Source organism: Ambystoma mexicanum, chromosome 2p (assembly GCF_040938575.1).
Source record: "Ambystoma mexicanum isolate Mex_15411 chromosome 2p, UKY_AmexF1_1, whole genome shotgun sequence".
NCBI classification, from domain to species: Eukaryota; Metazoa; Chordata; class Amphibia; order Caudata; family Ambystomatidae; genus Ambystoma; species Ambystoma mexicanum.
The window spans coordinates 1133005975-1133026858 of NC_090923.1; the positions used below are offsets into that span (position 1 = coordinate 1133005975).

The following is a 20884-nucleotide window of genomic DNA, read 5'->3' on the forward strand; positions in this document are numbered from 1 at the left end:
CCCTGCCAACACAAAATGTCAGGCTGCGCTGAAGGGCATCCTCTAGACGGCTCCTCTAGACTGTAGCAAAGTGGACTCAGCTTCTCACAGCAGGAGTCAGCTGAATCCTCTCCTCAGGAAGGTAAGTGTTCCTTACGCCTTGGTAGGGGGTTCCTTCCTCGCGTTACCTCTATGTTGAGCAGGTGGTCATGCCAGGTGCCTTGCCAGGTCAGGAAATCCCATATAAGGTCATGCACTTGCAAGGGAAAGCTGCTGTAAATGTTTTTTGTTTTTTAATTTCGTCTGATTCTAGCAAGAAATTGTCTGTTGTGATCTGTGGTGATGAAGGGAGCGTATAGGTTGAGGGTTCTTTTTAGGGCCATGTACTACAAGGAACAGCAGTACACCATGTTATTCCTGCGCCCACCAACAATAATTTGAGCGTGCTAGCCCGCAGTCTTTGGAAACATACCTGTGCCATTCACCCCATCAATTCAAAAACCTTTCTGGAACATACATTTACACGCACTAATGCCTTCAGTATGAATGCTCCCCTTCTACATAAAACTGGAGATTAAAGAAACAATCTAATCGAAAAGAAAATATTCTAAAAGAATGGCTAAGGAGTTCAGTCTTTAAAAGGAGTTCTAGGCTAAATGGCTCACAGCACAATTGCCTAAAAAATCAGGACATCAAAAAACATATAACAGTATTTGTAGAATTGATATACAAATTGATTTGAGAATTGAAAGTTAAGGGAGCACTTACTTGTTAGTAGGCCTTGATAAAGCCTGGAAGGTCGAAACAAATGTTGGCAATTCATTTAGGGCAAGAAATCCAATAAAATATCTATGATATCATTCTATAAACTTTGAAGCTTCTTGAATTACATTGTGATCAGAAACCTACATTGTATGCACAATAGTACACATCCCCATGTAGTAGAATTTCTTTTTGCGGTTGTGTGGTCTCGGGCATCTTTGCTGTGATGTTTGGGGCAAAGTTCTGAACTTGATGTCCTCAGTTTGTATTTTCTTGAGTTGGTTACGTGTAAGATTGACTGTGGGGGGGACTTCCAAAGTTCCTATTCTTTCCATGTATCCTGTTTCCTGGGATGTCCATCGTGTGCTCCGTGAGGTAAGTGGGGCATGTCGGAAGGTGGAGAGATATGGTGGAACCAAGCATGTATTAAATCTGGTGTGTAGCCCTTCCCCCCTCTTCCCAGGAGCAAGCGTGTCACTGTTGCATAATTGAGTGTGTTGGTTGAAGAGGAGCAGTATTTGTAGTGCTGGTGGTGCGCCTGTAGGTTAATTCCCTTCTGACTTGGCTATCCTTCCTCGGGTATTGCATTCTCAATGTGTTGTGTCATACTCTTCTGACTGCAAAACATACAGAAGATGATGCTGAACAATGTTTTACTAATGAGGAGTGTAGCTTGCCTCAGTGTGCCTTGGTTCACCAATCGAGATAATTAGATTGTAGCTCGCTTTTACTCTAAGGAGGTCTAGGTAAAACATGTACAGCAATAAAGTATGCTTTTTAGCAGGGTCATTAGGTGAACAAAGGCAGTGACCCAGAGAAATGTAGAAAGTCTTACCAGTGATAGTTAGATGTCTTACATGAAGTAGACCAGTGCAAGGCCTTCAGTTAGAGTAGCTAGGTGTGGAGCACAGTATATAGCCATGTACCCTCAAAGGGATATCCAATTATGAGACATAATGGTATAGAGTGCAACGGCTCAACCTGCCCTCTAAAGGAAATCTAGAAGTGAGTACAGTGCAATGCTGATGTCGGCACGATACCAAGATAAGAGCTATCGCAGTAAATGGGGAGTACGCTCAAGTACGAAGTAGCAGCACATGAAAGGAATGATTAAACACGCCTTTTCAGATGCGTCCACATGTTGGAGGGAGCAAAGCAAAGTTCAAAGCAGTACACTGTCCTATTTTTGTGATGGTTGCTTGTGGGCACAACAGAGTACAATTTTGAAACAGTGCAGTACACTTTCTGAAGGATGGATTAAATGTGAGGGAGAATGTAAGACATAGGCGGTCATTACAACCTTGGTGCTAAGTGCACCAACTTTACCACCATGGTGTAAACTACGTTTACACCATGGTGGATGGCGGATTTACCGCCCCATTCCAAGGTGAGTGGGGCGGTAAATCCCCATTTCCCATTTTCCCTTCCCCATTCCCATTTTTGCCCCATAGGGCATAATGGGAGTGGGGAAGGCGCTAATTACGCCGCCGTAAATTACGGCGGCGTAATTAGCACCATGGCGGGTTAGCGCCATGGACTTTAACGCCTGCCAAAAGCAGGCGTTAAAGTGGGAATCCGGCGTTAAGTGTTAACGCTGTCGTTAACCCTTAACGCCGGGGTTGTAATGACCTCCATAGTAAGGTTTTAATTGGGATATCAAGGTATGAGTAAACTAGAGCATAAAATGTGTCAGTGCAGGCTGATAGGGGCACCGATATGAGAAACAATAACATAAGAAAGTATGTAAGTCATGAGCCTCATTATGAGTACGGCAGTGTGGGAAAAAACAGTGGCAATGCAGTGGTAATTCCGTTACCACTGTATTACCGCACCACCATGCTACAACTTTGGTGGTAAGGTGTAGGGTATTCATCCAGCAAGATGCTGGAGGTAAATCATCCACCTTACCGCCAAAAAACAGAATGATCGGTCCCACGGAGGCCTTCACAGGGTCCGCTAGTGTTAGGACTGGATTTCTATACTCTGGCCTTGTGGACAGCTGTATAGGAGGAAAACCTTGTTAGTGAACTCGGACAACTCTGGGAGCTGTAGCCAAACTAATCAAGGTAGCATGGAGAGTGGCCAAGGCTAAGTCTCAGGAAGGGGTGAGCCTGGTCAGTGGTCCACAACGAGTCCACAAGGTAAGTAAACAAGGATTATACTTAGAAAAGTAGTTGTAAAAATACTATATTTTTTTTATGGCCAAGCAAACACTAGAAATGCCTGTAAGCAGGTAATACAATCACACACACTAATAATGAAATACATCTATACATTTCAAGTAGCCTGTGTAATAAACCCACAATACCCCCCCCCCCACTCCACAATACTGAAAGGAAAGGTATACTTAGATTAGCAATGGCAGTCCACAAGATTACAACCCTAACTTTAGAAGTTCAACCCTAAATTGACTGGGGCCTTGTGCCCTGAACAAAGTTCCAAATAGTTTTGTAAGGCAGGAAAACATTAGGAGGACGGTCCTGTGGATGGAAGAACAGTTCCAGAAGTCAGGTAAGCATCTATTCATGTGAATAAAGCTGTCACCATCGTTCAGAGTGCTTGCATAAACAAGCAATGGCAAAGCCAAACTATTGTAAAAGTGTTAACATTTAGGAAAACATTTAAAAGGGGAGATGGGGTGAAGGTAAGTACAACTTTAACTCACCCCCTGTACTCCGGTTTCTCATCAGACTGAGCAGGTCTTCAGAGGGATGTCAGAGGTCGCGTTTCCCCCTGTTTCTTCTGGTCCTCTGTGCCCAGGATTTGCAGGTTCAAGTGAATCCTCGGTCGGCCACAGATGCTGGTGCAACATGTTCCGTTGAAGAATGCAGCTCACTCAGGTGCAGGCCTCCTCTCAGCACACGACAGGATGCCGGAAAGCAGTTTCTGGTGATTGTCACCATTGCAGGGCAACAGTAGACAACTCAGTTGTTGCGGTCAGCTTTGTATCTCGGGTCCCTTGGATGCTGAAACACTGAAGTTTGGCAGATACGATCTATGTAGGACAAGCTGGAAGTCCCCAAAGTTCCAGGCCAAAACACAGAACTGCGACGTCTGCATCGCAGTAGCCCAAACCTCAAGCTGGTCAGCCACAGATTGGCTCAGGGGCACTTACGAAAGGCTCTGGTTCACAGGGCACCAAGCAGACATCTGGAATGGATGTTCCCTCCACTCCCCGGGATGAAGCTCCAACAAACGACTTCTAAAGACCTCTTGCCAGACAGGGCTCTTCCAGGACAGCAGCAGAGGTTGGTCTCCAAGCCTCTTCGGACAGGTCCACGGTCTCTTCACTCGTCTTCAGCAATGCAGGCTGCCTGGCTCCTTGCAGGATTTCTTCCAGGATCTCTGGGGAATGGCTGTAGGACTCATCTTCTTATCCAAAGTCAGGGGAGTGGCCCAGCCCACTTCCTGGGAACGCACACATGACCCTGCACTAGCCCGCGAAGATCAAGGCTTTCCCAGGCAAGTACATAACCTTAAAAGGCATTTCCTGATCTGGCAGGGCAGGGAGAAGGCCACATAACAAGTTGGCCAAAAGAACAAGCAAAAACCTCTTAGCACGGCCATCTTATGACACCAGCCACAGTTAGTAGCCAAATGTGGGGAAATGCGCTAGTGCTAATGAAAGGTATTTAAAAAATGGTTGAAATGCAACTGCTGCCACTAGCTTGTCTTTTAGGCACATCCAAAGTAACCAAATACAACCTTTGAGTGTAATCTAGGGTCAGACAAATGAAGCCCCGTTGCACTGCATTGTAAAATGCAGTGAATGACACAAAGTTACCCAAAAAATAGATAACATGTAACAAGAAAGGGGATGTATTTGACAGTCTGAAGCACTAGTCAGTTTCCCCACAACAACGAGCAAATGTGCAGTGGAGTGAAGCTGAAGGCTTCAATTCACTGTAGAAAGTTAGGACAGAGTTAGAAAACAAAAGCAAACATTTTGGGGGTCCGTAGAAATGGAGGGAAAATTGCTAAAAAGAGAAAACATTCCTAACACCTAAATATGACACACAATATTGTATGAGTGAAACATCTCACCACGATGTCCTGGGTATACCCTGATGTAAGTACAGTTTAGTGGATTTTCCAACTGGTGTCTGGATGAGTGCTTAGAGTGCAATAGAGTGCTGAAGTGTGAGTCCCTTGATGGGAGATGACAATGTAGAGCATGAAATTCATTGAGCTTCCTCAAGGTACACTATGAGAGAGGTAACGCCACCTAGGGGTATGTGGATTGGAGGTGGTTTGTAAAAGTTTAGCCAGGTCTTTTGGTGTCTGGTTATGAATAATGTGTCGTACAGTATGTGGCAGGGGATGCCCATCTATGCCATGCCAGAGCAAACTAAAAGGAAACAACACAGTCATCTTTCTCAGGGATACAACCTAAAGCAAAGTGGTTCGTAGTGATTGCATCGAATGCAAAAGCTTCGAATGCAAAACCTTTGAAAATAAATGCACTGAAAAAATTCACGTTTTTTTATTTTTTTTAATGAGGCGGGGGCGGGTTCCCCGTCCCCCCAACTCCCGTTTGTTTACCCCTTAAAACCCATTATAATGAGGAAAAAAACTTTACCTACAAAATAAATTCATTTTTTCCTGAAGCTTTTGCATTCGAAACTGTATTTGATGCAATGCCTGGATACCAAGCAAAGTAATGTGCCACTGCAGCGTCTAGATATACACGCATCAATCTGGAAATGATGGAGCACAAATGCCCAGAGATAGTTAGAAGTGAGACAGCATGTGAGACAGTTAGGGGGTAGCTAAATGTGTACAAACCTGGGGCACAGTATGTGGCAAAATATCAAATTGCCAGATACTAAATCCAGTGGTGTACAAGATTAGACACATTCTGTGCACAACTCAGGAGTACCTAAATGTGAGCTAAACAAGACTCAAGACAAGGTGGTTCAATGCGCCCCTCAGGGATGCCTGTATTTTTTGACAAGGTCAGTACCCTGCCCTTCCCAAAACAGGGGATGGTATCCCCTCTCAGCCTCGGGTGGGATGGCTATCAGGGAGGAATCCAGAGCCAGTTCTACCAAGGGGGGCTAGCAGCAGTTGGAAGGGCCCCAATTCCTGTCCCCTCCCCATGTGACAGTTTGCTCTTGAGCAGTGCCCATTTGCATCAGCCCATACCTCCAAGTGCAGAACCGCTGCAAACATGGAAGAAGACATGAAAATGGAAAAATCATCAGCCCCCGCCCCGCCCCCCCCACACCACGACATTCATGCACACTGCTAGTTAAGCAAGCACCGCCAATAGAGAACCAGAGGCTCTCAATGAGGACACAGAATCATATGCGTACAGCAGGCAACCATCAGAGAGGAGTAGACAACAGTGACCTGAGCCAGAGCTTCTACGTGGTCGCTCGTGAAACCGTGCAATGCACATCCATTCCGGACCGGCCAGGAGGGAGACCAGTGCGGACCCCAAAGACCACCAGGGTCATAAAAACAACCGTCACCAACCAGGATGTAGGGAGACCCGATCAAACCCCCTAACACAAACTGGGACATTTACCCAAAGCAGCGGCCATTATTGTTGCGAGGTGGGCCAGCATGGAATGGGCGGTACTTGAAGGGCTATATCAAGTGTTTTGTATGTAACACCTTCCAGGCTGCGAAGGCAAGGCCAGATTGTCCAGGGTAAGCCAATCGCCCAGAGGAAAGTGGGGTTAAGAGTGCAAGAGTGAAGGGCTGTAGTTGAAGTGAGGAGAGAGTAGTGCGAGGGGAGAGTGGAAGGTAGGAGAGGGAGAGGAGTCAGGTGGAGTGTCAGAAAGGCACAATGCAATATCTATCTTTAGATCACGGGATAGTATTGGGACAGCCCAAGTATTCCCTCAGCGAGGTTAGACATATAAGGCATCCTGCCTTTAGGTGTTCACCTCCAACACAAACCATAACCTGGACAGTAGAGTTCAATAATCGATATCTACTAAGCTGGGGGTCATGGATGCCTGGGTTAGGGAGGAGGTGCTGTTCTAGACAGGAGAGTGCAGTGCAGCCACGGGGTCAATAATGAAGTCGTAATAAAAACCCTTGAGCCATCTGGGAGACTTTGAGTATTTCTTTAGCCGTCTGTGACAATGTAAACTCTGTACAGCACGATTCTGGTGCATTATGGGGGTCGTTAGATGGTTGCCATTTTGTCAAAATGATCTGAGGCTTGTGTTAGGGGTACAGGGAGTATCTGAAAAGGGCAGGTCCAGGAATGGCGGCTGTGGGAGGAGTGAGGGTTGGCAAGGGAAATAGGGGCGAGGGCTAGACAAAGGGTGAGGGTGGCGTTCAGAGGTGAAAACAAAATACCTTTGGTGATCCTCTTGCCTCCTGTTGCAGCGACTGGGCTGGCAAGGGTGCAGGGAGCATGCCAAGGGCACGAGGAGGCCTGCTGGTTTCTTCCACTCATGTGACCACAACAACGCGGCTTATAAAGTCCAGGGAAGGTGGGCTGTGTGATGAGGGAGGATAGGCAAAGGAAATGGGGGCGCATGGGGGGGGGGGTCAGGGGTAGACAAAGGTCACAGGCGACTCTCATAGATGACATTTAGAAACAAAATACCTGTTGATGCAACTCTTGCCTCCTGTTACCGCGACTGAGCTGGTGAGACTTCAGGGAGTGTGCAGAGTCCTGAAAGGACCTGCTGTTTTCTTCAGATCATGTGGCCATAACAATGCGACTATCAGGTCCAGGGAGGGGGGTTGTGGGAAGAGTGGGGATAGTGCGACAAGGTCTGTAATTTGACCTTGTCACAAGAGGATAGGAACCCCTCTCAGCTTGGGGTGGGAGGCCTAGCAGGCTGGATACAGAGCCATTTCTACCCCAGCAGGGGACTTTGACAGTTGAAAGGGCCCCAATTTTGGTACCCTCCTCAAGTACCTGTTTATATATGTGCAGTACCAACTTACATTATCCTATGCCTCTTGAGAAAAATGCTGGCCAAGTTTTATCTTTCTTTGCTAGAACAAAAACGATGCAGCAACAGTATAGAGAGCCCACCTGTGGGAGGGACGGAGAGAGAGAGAGAGAGAGAGAGAAGACAGAGAAACAGAGATCTTTCATGGCTCTCTGATATGCCACATACCACTCCCCAGCACCTTTGCGCACTGTAGCCGAACAGCAGCTCTGGGCTTGACGTGGAGCAGCATTCACACAGGGAACTTCCCCTTACATTGCCGCACTGCAGCCCCTAACTCGAACACTCTACATATTGGTCCGCCATTGTTGCAGCACGGCAATCCCACCTGGTGAAAAGGGTGGGGCTTAACCCGCTATTTGCAACTTCCTATGTTTGTAACACCTCCAGGGCATGGAGGATAGGACAAGATTGGTCAGGGCCAGTAATCCAAAGGGAGAAGAACGGGGAGGATAAGAGGGGCAACAGGAAGTTGTGGGTTGTTCAAGTAAGGTCAGATGAGTAGAAGGTGGCAGACCATGAGATCTGTAGGAGGAAGGATGGTGGACTGAAGGGCTGAGGTGGATAGAAGAAAAGTGAGGTATTGGTTGGGGAGAGCAAGCAATGCTGTGTGGTGACTGTTAGGCAGACACCTGTGCAGTTCCCTCTGGAACCACTGCAAAAGATTTAAGACTACAGGTGGTTGGCAGTAACCCCAATTGGTAGCAGTCTGTACCACCCATATTTACCTGGTAGCTGTGGCTGAGCAGTCAGCCTTCTCTCAAGAAGAGTTAGGCAGTGTACAGAGTATTCACAATAGGTCAAAAGAACACAGTAGAACAAGCCAACACTGACCAGAGCTTGGTGTAAAAGAGATATAATTATTTATTTAAAACCACATCTAGTAAAACACACTGGCACTAATATCAAGCAGTTCAAAAACACGGTCACTAAAAGATATACACTCCCTTCAACGATTAGTTAGACAAGTCGTAAGTAAAGCAACACTTATTTTCAGATAGCGGTGAGCGCTTAACGAAGATGGCACTCTAATCAATCGGTTTACAAGAGAGAGAAAGGCAGAGCAAAGATAGAAACAGATCGCAACACTTTCAGAAGAACACAGTAGGAGGAGAAGGCAGGTTAAAACCGTAAAGTCAAAGTCAACAAGGCCGGACCCACTTTAAGAGGCTCTGGTCGAAATGTGTCCAAGGTCACGCGGTTCAAAGTGCCCAAAAGTAAGTTCAGAAAGAGTTGGACCAAAAAGAAAGGGACCAGTTAGATGGTCAAGGCGGCCAGCCCAGTCCAGAAGGTTAAGGGATTATTGTTACCTTGTAACAATCTTTAGAAAGGGAGGCCTGGGGGACACGGTATCTTAAAATGGTGAGAACGCTCCAGCGGGGGCAGTTGTTCCTGGCAGCGGGTGGAAGTCGGTGCTTCGTCCGGAGGAAGAGAGGATCTCGTCGGGGAGGAAAGCAGGAGTCCATTGCACTGCCAGGGAAGAAACCAGCTGCAGAGTTCTCAATTAAAAGGAGCAGTCCTTTTATTCGCGGTCCAGTGGTAAGTGCTATCCGGTTGCCGGGGTGCTTGGCACGGGCAATTCGACCACAAGACGTCCTGGGATGCGAGAAAAGAAGATAAACTGGTTGTGCCCACCAGTCAGGGGAAGAAGACTCTCCAGCAGGGAGATCTCCTCTGTCGTTGGGAAGTGGTAAGTCGGTTCAGCAGGGCTCCACCGGTGGTGTCGTCGTAGCAGGTCGGCTCAGCTTCTCCCTCGTCGGATTTACAGGTCCTGTGGCGACTTCTGAAGTTCCAGTCCAAAAAGCCCTGCTTTTATGCAGCACACCCCCATTCACTCAGCCTAGCTGTCAATCAAACATGCCAATCACCACTTGGGCCAATCACACCAGAGTGCGACTTGAGTAACCAGGGTAACTCAGTCCAATGTGCCTAAACCCCCTCCCACACCCCCTGTGGTACCCAGACAGAGTGGCACCACTTTTGGAGGCTTCTGTGGAGAAGCCCGCCAAAAAGTGGAACAAAGGGCTCGACCTTTGGTTTGGAGTTACAGAGGCGAACACAAACGCCATTTTAAAACCGAGTTCTGGCAGAAAATACCAACCAGTGAATTAATATTAAATAAATAAACCACCGGTATGTTAGAGGCTATGTTAAAACGTATTAGCCTCGAACAATGGGAAAATCCCATAGAGATATACTCGCGGTTGAATATAAAAAGTAGTATCCACTGCCACCAGCCAAAACTCGACGAGGGGGGACGGGACAGTGCCCCCTCGAATAACAGACCCAGGGGCAATCGGATTGCCCCTAACAGTGCGTCCACAATATGATGGTTTGTACTGGTTCTGTTAGTAATTTGGGACTAGTAAAGCCAATGGTGACTTTACATGCCCTGGGAGACAGTAGTCAGTCCCAGGGTATGGAGTCTATGGTGGGGGGTCACTATGACACCCCGGTGTTACTGCACGGAGGGTGCTGTGTAACACACATACAAAAACATATGAGACCCTATGGAGTAAAAGACCCCATAGCCCATGAAACACATTAACATTCAGAGGAACACCATAAATCATGTCCAAGAGTGGGAAAAAAAGAGTCTCACTCTTGGCAGGAGAAAAAACCAAACTCCATAAATCCAGCAAAGCTGCTGGGGGACTCACTAGGTTAGGACATTCAGCCTAAACAGAGAATTCTCCCTAATAGTGACTGTGTGCAAGGTGGGTGAGTGAGAGTGCTAGAGGGAGTGTAGAGGTTGAGTGTAAAGTGTGAGTGTGACAAAGGGATGGCAGGGAAGAAGGTGGCATGGACTGGTAGTAGTAGTGTGGAGGAGGGAGTAGTGTGGAGGGGGAGTAGTAGTGTGGAGGAGAGAGTAGTAACAGCTAAGGGTGGAGGTAAGTATTAGAAGGAGAGCAACATTAGAGGGACAGAGGAGGAAGATGCAGGTACAAGAGGGAGAGAAGATGAGCGGAATTGGATGCTGAAGAGTAGTGAAGGGAGAGCAATAGTTAGTGAGGAACTTGAGGGTGTTCCACGCAGTCAACCACACAGCACACCGCTGAGTCCCTCACTACCATGGAGACTACTATACATTGGAAGAATCCAGGTTTAAGGTACCCTAAAAGTACCTTTAAATATAGCCGGTCTGAAACATAATCAAGCAATATTTAGCCCAGCCTTGAGAAGACCAAGTATTGGTCGAAACATGTGTCAGCTGAATGGGTATATGCTAATTGCCTTGAATAAACTAGTGATCTAAGAATCAAACAATCACTGTGCGCACCTTATTTGATACTTCATGGGATACACGATGAATTGGAATCAATAGGATATGCGCCAACCAGAAGAGCCAGCACGCTTTTGACTAGTTACTAAGAACATTGGTAGTGTAGGGCTAGTTTTAATGTCCTGAGGGGGCTTAGACAGAGAAAGCAATTGTCTTATGGTTCTCACGTAGAGCATTCTAGAGACTAGACAGTATGGGGTCTATATTCTCTTTCTACTAACCCGGGGAATAGGGACACTTGGGTTAGGGTGGAAAACGCTATATATAGACGAGAGAGTAAGGAGCCACCGTAGCGCCCTGCCAAAGAAATCAGTAGAAGCCCTTGGAGCGTCTCTGGGAGTTGGAGTGTTCTTTGAGCCATCTGGGACAACAAGCAAGGAAAATGGGGGGCAAGTGCTAGTCAAAGGACGCGGTTGGTGCTCAAAGATGTAATGTAGAAACAACATACCTATACAATCACATATGCAGCCATGCAATTGTATTAGAGTGGTGTGGGAAAGGGGCCAGGATATCTAATTGAGGGATGAGCAATGTTGGTGGGGCTGCCAATTGACTAAGGTTGTCTCCCTGACTGCTGACCTCCGCCTGATACAATTTAAGGTGCTAAATCACTTCCATTACACGCCGAGAAAACTGGCCAAATTCTCCCCGGGTGCTAGCCCCAACTGTACACTAGCTGATTCCTTTCACATGATGTATTGGGCTTGCCCCCCTGTTCTTGAGTTCTGGAGTGAGGTTGCGGCAGCACTTGGCACTGTGCTGGAAATCCTGCCATCCCTCTCGCCAATTAAGTGCTTACTGGGGCACATAGGGAAAATGTCTGTAACCATGCGGCAAATGTTTTATGTTGCATGCGCAGTGGCTAAAAAATGTATACTGAAATACTGGCAATCTAAGCACCCTGCCAGGCGGGTGGAATGGTTGCGTACACTGGTCTGTGCAAGCGATCGTGAAGAGACTTATGTGAAATCAGTGCCGACGTCGAGTCACCCTGAGAATATTTGGTGACCGCTCAGGTGATATTCGGTAGGCGCTGAGCTTGAAGACTCCATGGGGAGGGGGGGGGGGAATACCACACCAGGCCTTAGCTGATGAATGATAAGGGAAAGGACAATGTTGGTACATTTGCACATGGTCAAACCTACATTTGTATATGTTCTTGCAATTATTGGTCATATCTTTATTGTTGCACCTGTAGTGTTTGGCCTGTAAGCTGCTCGCTTTATGACTGTTTTATAAATAAAGGTTGAAAAAGAAAAAAGAAACAAAATACCTTTTGATGATACTTTTGCCTTCTGATGCTGCGACTTGTGGTGGTCTGCCTGGTTGATGATCCATGAAGAATCAGGCTGCTGACGATCTGGGGGTTCAGGCAGTCTGTGAGGATCCAGGCCACCCAGCAGCAGCAGCAGCAGCAGGGGCCCACTAAAGTGCTGTCCTAGGCCACAAATCCCAGGCATGCACCGAGCGGTGTCCTTGTGATGGAGGGAGTCCTGGATTCTGTGCCATGCATGGCAGGTGTGGCCCAGCTGATATGGCAGCAGTGAGGGGCCCTGTAGGGATTCTGGACCCAGACCAAATATGCCAGAGGCAGACCATGCTTGATAAGCTGGCTGGGGAAGCCTGTAGTGCAACTCACGGCCCTGCGATTGTGGGTGGGCCCGCCTGCAACAAGAGGTGGTCTTGCAGCGGGAGTCTAGGTGGCGCTCCATCTCTGAGATGGGGAGCGCTGTGCTGTTAAAACCAGAACTACCGGTGTTAGTGTAGGCAACATCCCCACTTGGCTCATGGGGCACAGCAGGGTGCTGATTAGTTCACGCCACTGGGGGGATGGTTGCACGGCACCCCTCCTGTCCACGGGCCACTGGTTTGCTCAATGAAGCTCTGGGCCGCAGCAGTGTCTGTTGTGTGGTGCCTCTCCTGGCAATGGGGAACTGTGGTGATGAAGGAAACTCCAGACAACAGGGGTGATTGCTGCACCCCTTCTGGCTCGTTGGGTGCCACGTAATTAGGCAGCATCTTTAGCGGCTCTGGTGGCCTATTTCGGCGTTGCTCCAGGCCGCTTCCACGAATAACAGATGTGCATCGCGCAGCGCAGCGTGACATGGCCTTGTGTAAGTCGGTTATTAAGGGGAGTGGTGTAGGGACAGCAATCAGAATTATCAGTGCTGCGAGTCTCTACTCTCAATGCAGAAGAAATGATCCAGATTTGCTTTTTAGAGCAAACCTTTTAAAAAAAATTGGGTAGAAAGCAATTGGTGCTGGGGGGCCCGGGGGCAGTCGTGGTATTTTTACTGGACATCTATAATAGATCTCTAGTGAAAAAATAACATCCCTGTCCCTTGGGCTCCACAGTACCTCAGAACAAGTGCTGATTTTGGCAGGTGGGTAGGGGGGAATGTGCAACAAAGGCATGCCTTTGTTGTACATTCCCCCCTACCCACCTGCCAAAATCAGCTCCACTGACCAACACAAACACACACACACGCACATTCATACAGCCTTCACACAGCAATCACTCTATCATTCACACGAGCACCCATCACCATACACTCACTCATAACATCACCATACATATATCAATACACATATTTAAATTAAAAAAATTAATTAATATATACGTACCTTATGCCCCGTTCCTGAAGTTTCCTCCCGAACGCTTCAGCTCCTGCATCATGAACAAGAACCGGGAAGCAAGAGCTTCCTGGTTCCTGCACATGTGTGCAGGGGCCTGAGCTTGGGTGCTGAAACACCCTGTTCCTGCCTGCTCTGTATGTATGTGCAAAGGTGCACAGAAGACCCCCCCTCGCACATACAGACTTGAAGTTCCCAGCCACAATTTCCAGTGAGCTATGCAAGTCTGGCAAAACGAAACATCACTAGCCTTACTCACATGGCTCACTGAGCATGTGTGGCTGGGGAACTGAACTGTCAAAGGGAAATAGTGTTTCCCCTTGACAATTTAGCCAGCCCAGGAGCTCTCTCTCAGCTGGAAAAAGCAGCTGTGGGAGCTCTCAGTGTTTCACTAGGCTGCCTCCTCCATAATGGGTGAGGGGGCCACTAGGTCAACATCCCCTCGCCCATTATGGGCAAGCCGCCCTGGCCCCGGGTCCCCCCTGCCCAGCTTCTTCTTTCCTCCCTTTAAAAAAAATATTTAAAAAAATACATTATTTCATTCTGGGGTCTGCCCCTCCTCCCTTCCCCCAGGAATGATGCAGCGCCCCCACAGGAGGGCACACTCCACAGTTTGAAATCCTCTGGTCTAAAGGATTCTGGGGTATATGCTGGAAACCGCATTGATTTACTGCAAAGGAACAAGGCAATTAACAAGTAGAATCTTTAGTGGCAGAGGCTGTAGGATTGGCTTGAGCCCCCTTAAAAGCCCAATCACCCCCTCATTCTCTACTAGAAGGAGCAGGAACCTGCCTGCCAGTCACTGGGACTGGGAAATGGCCATGTATGGGCAGACTCTCGGTTACACCTGGCCAGTGAACTGAGAGTGAATAGAACGTATTAGAAGTGGTCAAATATGTTTATTAGATAAAGCTCCTTCCTTACACATCACAACATACAAATGCATACAATAATAAAATGGAGCTTATGGACCCAAATGTAGATCTATTAATATAAAATCCAATAGCTTAGCTACCAAATGTAAAAACGTCCCGCCCCGAACACCAATGTAATATACAACAAAAATGGCACCAGTGCGTTGCTTAAAGTTAAAACAATAGCATATATCACATGGGCTAGCTAAGGGAGAACACTCTTTAGTTTAGTGATCTGCCCCCTTCCTCATTCTCCCGCATTTCAGGAAGGTCATCATTATGAGCGCCCATGGACAGTACTGGACAGCTTCCATAAAGTGTACAACTTCTTTGCAGATGCTTTTTGCTTCGGTTTGGAACACAGGGAGTACCTGTTTTCTTTTTAATAATCCATAGCATTTGCAGGGAATGAACACATGGATCTTGCATTCTCTTATTCCTGAGCTAGATAAGCGTGCATTGATTGTCCCTATAGGGGACCATTTACTTGCGTAGGCCACATACACGTCTGAGTTGGGGACCACGTGAAGTGAACGCTTAATTGTTTCTCATTCTTCATTGAATTCTTACTTAATCTGTCCTGAGAGTATTTGTTTTATTGATTTACTATGTTGAACTTTGTGACCACACGATGTGTGTGTGCCTGCCCTTCTTTTTTTTTTAGCTAAGCCTTGTCCCCCGATAAGCTTGTAGGAGACATTCATAGCTCGGTTGTTAGGAGATTTGGTGTAGGGATAGGCCAACCCACCCCCCCCCCCCCCACTCCTGGAGGGCTGACCAGGGGTGTCTTCCTTGCTATCTGTTTGCCCTGTGGAGTTTGTTCTGGCATCTTAAATCCCTCCTCCTTTACAGAGCACAAACGAGTCCGTTCTGACAGTGGAGTTTAACCCCCAGGACAGCAGCAACATCATCTCCAGTGGCAAATCCCACGTCTTCTTCTGGAGCTGGAGTGGCAGTGTCCTTGCCAAGAAGCAAGGCATCTTTGGGGTAAGAGTGACTCGTGTGGGCATTTAGAGCACCATGGGCAGGTGGGGCACTATCACCTCTAAGACCATCTAACAATATAATAAAAGGCCAGATGTATGTTTGTCCGATGCAGTCATGCGCTGTAGAAACATATTTGCACAGCTTCACCTGTTGTCGCTGCCAGAGGGAGCTGTTGCCTTAGGATACACAGAGACAATGACAATTCGCACAGCTTCACCTGTTGTCGCTGCCAGAGGGAGTTGTTGCCTTAGGATACACAGAGACAATGACAATTCGCACAGCTTCACCTGTTGTCACTGCCAGAGGGAGATGTTGCCTTAGGATATGGAGTGGTCCTACGAAGTCAATGAAAACCTGCACCTTGGCCCTTGTACACAGGCTCTTACACTAGTACAGCATATTTGAGGCAGCAGCCCACGATGCATGCCTGGGTTCTAGTGAATGGGTGGAGGAGGAATAAGAAGACAAGGGTGGAGGCCATATATAGAAGGATACTGTTTAAACAGAGTAAGTGGGTTTTCCTGTGAGTGACAGCTGTGTATCACATTCCCTCTGCACAATTCTTGAATGGCAAGTTATATTTTCTTTCCCACCACCCATGATCTCTGATCTCTGAAAGCATATATGTTGGCATTGTTTATCCCCCTTGAGTGTGCCATCACCTCTCTTTGACCCCTCTCTCTCAATGGCTCCCCTCTAGCCCCTTATTTTTCATACTTCACCTGGTGATGGACCCCCGCCCTCCCCTCTAGCCCCTTCTTTTTCATATTTCTCCTGGTGATGGGCCCCCGCCCTCCCTTTCTGGTTATAAAACCACCCATTGTATTGGGTTCCCCACATCCTCCCAGTGTCTGGGCCCACCTGTGTATCATCCCTTACTCTTTCTACCACTGCAGAAATACAAGAAGCCCAAGTTTATGCACTGCTTCGTGTTCAACCTCAGCGGCGACGTCCTTACTGGAGACTCCGAGGGCACCATCCTGACTTGGGGCAAGAGCGCTGCCGACATCAAAACCCTAGGCAAGGGGGCCAAAGGTGAGATGCAATTGAAATGGAGGCTGGAGGCTAGACGCAACTGCCCCTCTGTGCTGGGTCCCTGGTCATTTTATGCTGTATTCCTACCTGACTATTGGGCTTTCACTAAGAACACAACGCTGTAAAGATGTGCACAGCCCCTTTAGCATCTCATTAAAGGTACACCATATACTCTGGCATTGCCCAGTGTTACTAAAGTCACACCACTGTGTCTCTAATTATATGGCGTATTTATTTATTTGCTTAATAGTTTTTTTATAGCACGCCTAACACCATACCTGAGATGGTTTCTAAGCGCGGATCCGGGATTCGAACCTCTGTTGCTCTGCGTGGTCTAGCACCAGCGCGTTGCCCCTGTGCTCTCCTCCGTTCACAGATGCTCCTAACTGTATTGTTTGTTGCATCCCGGGGATGGCTCTAACGAGCAACCATCTAAAAACCAGTGCATGTACTTGTACCAGTCCTTTGTTTGCCAGATGTGTTTCTGTGTGGGCAAATGATGAATGGCGAGAACTGCTCCACCAGGGACCAGATGTTTCCGAACAGGAGAGCAGCCCGGGAGACACAATTACAACCCTACCGGTCCAGAAACAACATTACTGGTAAGCTTGCTGGTACCGTTGTTTCTGGACCGGCATATTATGAGGTCTGCGAGCGGGTGCCTGTCAGCCCGCCAGGTCTACCCTGGCAGGCAGAGCGGCACCCGCTCGCAGACCATGTTGGATGCACCAGCACCATTCACGAATGGTGCTGGTGCATCCGACCCCCCATTCCCATTGAGTCCAATGGGACTCAAATGGGATTGGGGACTAATATTTTCCGGTGCCGGGAATGGGTAATTACCGGGTCCACCGGGGGTTGTAATGCCCCAGTAATTGCCAATTCCCGGGTGCACAACTACCGGTGCACAACTACCGGCAGAGTTATAATGAGGGCGAATATTGAACACAGATGTGAACCTTATATTGTGATTTCCCAGCTGCAGCCCAGAGGAGGGACAGCACAGTATCTGACCAGATTATATTGAAATGCATAGGTGTCTGGCTCATTGACACATACCAGCCCCAAGCCCAGGAACAGTCTGGCAGCAGGAAAGTGGCAACCTTCACGTGATTGGGCAGCCACCAAAAGTTGAATGGATGCACGACTGCCATTATACATGATAGGCTGTGATTCCCTCTCAACCCCCAATTCCCTATAATTTACAGTCTGACCTACTAGCTAGAGAACAATAAAGTATGTCTTGCGGAAGAACTTGTAGTCACTCCTTTATTCAGATTTGGGCCTGATTACGAGTAGGGCAGTATGGTAAAAAGTAGTGGTAATGTGACGGTATTTCCGTCATCGCAGCATTACAGCCGCACTGCCGTACTATGAGTTTGGTGGTAAGCTGGAGGATAAACCTCCAGCAAAAAGCTAGAGGTAAATCCGCCACCTTACTGACAAAAATCGGCAAAATCGGCGGAATTGCCACCGGCGAAAGTATCACAGACAGTAATTCTGTTGAAATCCCTATGGAGAAATGAGGATTTACACCACCTACAACCACTTGTAATCCAACAATGAATCCACTGAACCAAGCGGCAGTAACAGCAATTGAGTTTGACTGTATTTCGGCAGATTTACCGCCGCCGAAATAGCACCAAACTTGTAATGATGCCCTCCTGAATTCTGTCTCCTGGTGAAAACATGTATCTTCTGTGCCCTTTCCTGTATTCGCATTGAATGTCGTCCCACGGTAGGTGCTCGGAACAGAGCACACTACACAGCAACTTGAAATTCAGAAGGAATGTTGGGGCGTCTTCATAATCACAACCCTTCTGCCTGTGTGGACGAAGCAGGAGCAACAAGCATACCTACCACACATTCAAACAGAGAGGCTATGGATCAAAGATCATAAAAACCACTATCAACAAAGCAGAGCAAGTTACAAGAGATTCTTTATTCATTGATAAACCAGAAATTGGGACTTTAAAACCCAAAACTCAATTTATCACAACTTATAGCACAGAAGCCAACAAAATTAAACGTATATTAACAAACCACTGGAATATACTCCTCATAGACCAAAGTCTGCAACAACATTTGGACAAATCTCCAAGTGTCTGTTTTAGGAGAGCACCAACCATCAGAAACCTTGTCAGTCCATGTTTCTTGAGTCCAATACTGAATGAAAGAAAAATGTTTTTTCAAACCAACATTAAAGGCACCTTCAAATGCGGACATTGCAAATTAAGCCCATCTATATACCAAGGAAAAAAGGACATTCTTCTCCCAAATGGCAAAACAAAACAAATAGATCAAATGATTAATTGCAATTCAGCATTTGTGATTTATAGAATTGAATGTTTATGTGGAAAACTCTCCATTGGGAGTACAATCAGAAAATTGAAGGTGAGAATTTCGAACACATACGAGCCATCCGAAACAAAGATCTCCGATCCCCCATTTTTGTACATATTAACACGAAACATTCGACATTTGACTTGACAAAACCTAAGATATTTGGCTTGGAGAAAGTAATGCTACCACTGAGAGGAGGAAATAAGGTAGAAATATTACGAAAACAGGAAAGTAAATGGATTTGCATTATGGACACATGTGTGACAGGACTAAATTATGATACAGAGATGGTCAATGGGTTGTAAATTTGAATTTGCATCTAAATTACATAGGGGGTAAATTCTACAATGTGTGTTTAAAACATTTATGTGATTTATTTTGAATCAAAAAATAATAACTAATATGTTGAAGTTTGGAATTATAAGTTAGGAAAATTAGAATGGCAACTCAAGTGAAAGCATTGGAACTTAAATGTAACCAATGTTGTATTATTGGGAAGTACACCATTATGAGACAGTTAATGTAACCAAGATATGACATTCTCAATTTTTTTATAAACTATTATTTACTGCACTAATTCCATAATAAGATAGGAGAACAAGAGAGTTTAATAACCGACACCTTCACTAATGACATGGTGCATCCCCACATAATATTATATTAGTGATCAAATGGAAGTTTTCTTATCATAATTGGCCACTATGCAATTTCTTGAAATGTATGTCACGCCAAAAAATGTGATTCTTGTGAAAGAGAAAAATATTCTTTAATCAGAATAGTGTTTATTTCAACTAAAAGTTTGAAAAATAACCTAATTTGTAGAAAATGATAAAAAACACCAAATCAGCTTCTCCATTACGAAGCATCCGTGAAACTGCCTTTCCCAACTCAAAATGGCCGAAAATCGCGTGACTCTACGTGATGACATCATCGCGCTGCGCTAGATCACGTGGGGCGCGGCGCAATGGCGTCATTACGCTTCGATTTCGGCTTAAATAGCGAGCGTATTAACAACAATACGGGTCACTCGCTCAGGAAACTTTGTGCACGCTTATCATGGCAGTATAGAATTCAAGAAGACAAAAAGGTAAGGAATTCTTGCTTTAGTAGCTAGGTAAGCAGTATGCCTTCCTCCAAGCCACTTACTTTAACGCTCCTTAAAACATTACTTTGTATGGAATCAAAAATAGCATTTCTTCTCTCCCCTTGACAATATAGAGAATTGAGATACAAGGTACATTCTGAATAAATCATCAATTTTCACAAAGAAGAACAGGATACCACACATAGCTATTACTACCAAATGGATAATAAGCAAAATTACCAATCTGGGTGAGTCATATAATTCTACACTACCTGTATATGGAAATAGTCATAACAATATGACTTTAAACGTCTCGAATTATAAAGTTTTAAATGTATGTCTTTCCCCCTTTATAGACAAGAAAATACACTTAGTCTGTTTTTTTCTTTTTTTCTTTTTTGTTTGAAAAAAGTTCCATCTCCTGAAGAACCATTGTTAACAACAATGGGGAAACACGTGTTGAGCTAGGAACTATAAGCAAAACCAAAATCGTATTACAAGTCAATGTACTGGAATTCAAAGTAAAGCAAGGATTGATCTGTTATAAGGTGTGAAATTAACACTGAACTTGATTTGTTTATTTGAATTGAGAGCTAGGAACTATAAGCAAAACCAAAATCGTATTACAAGTCAATGTACTGGAATTCAAAGTAAAGCAAGGATTGATCTGTCATAAGATGTGAACTTGTTTTGTTTATTTGAATTGAAGTATGTATATAAGGAGTGAAGTCAACTCAATATGATTCGTTCAATGAATTGAATTTAAGTTGGAAAATAAAGAAGATTTACAAAATACAATCCACGACTCAGACTCACCTGTGAGCATTTCATTAGAAAGGTTGGCGCATTTGAATAAGCCATTCCCAATTCCCAATTTTGGCCCCACGGCTAAGCCTACAGTTCTTCCTGGTGCTGCTTGTGAGGGACCATATTCCGCTCA

At 46.1% G+C, this 20884-nt stretch overlaps 1 protein-coding gene across 4 annotated transcripts in view; it reads left to right on the forward strand.

Annotated features, from left to right (window-relative positions):
- Positions 1-20884, forward strand: part of EML3 (EMAP like 3) — a 743130-nt gene that overhangs the window by 435056 nt on the left and 287190 nt on the right. For all 4 annotated transcript variants that reach the window (XM_069645189.1, XM_069645191.1, XM_069645188.1 and 1 more), the window contains 2 exons: positions 15348-15482; positions 16379-16517. In XM_069645189.1, coding sequence (XP_069501290.1) covers positions 15348-15482; positions 16379-16517 — 274 coding nt within the window. The remainder of the gene's footprint in view (positions 1-15347; positions 15483-16378; positions 16518-20884) is intronic.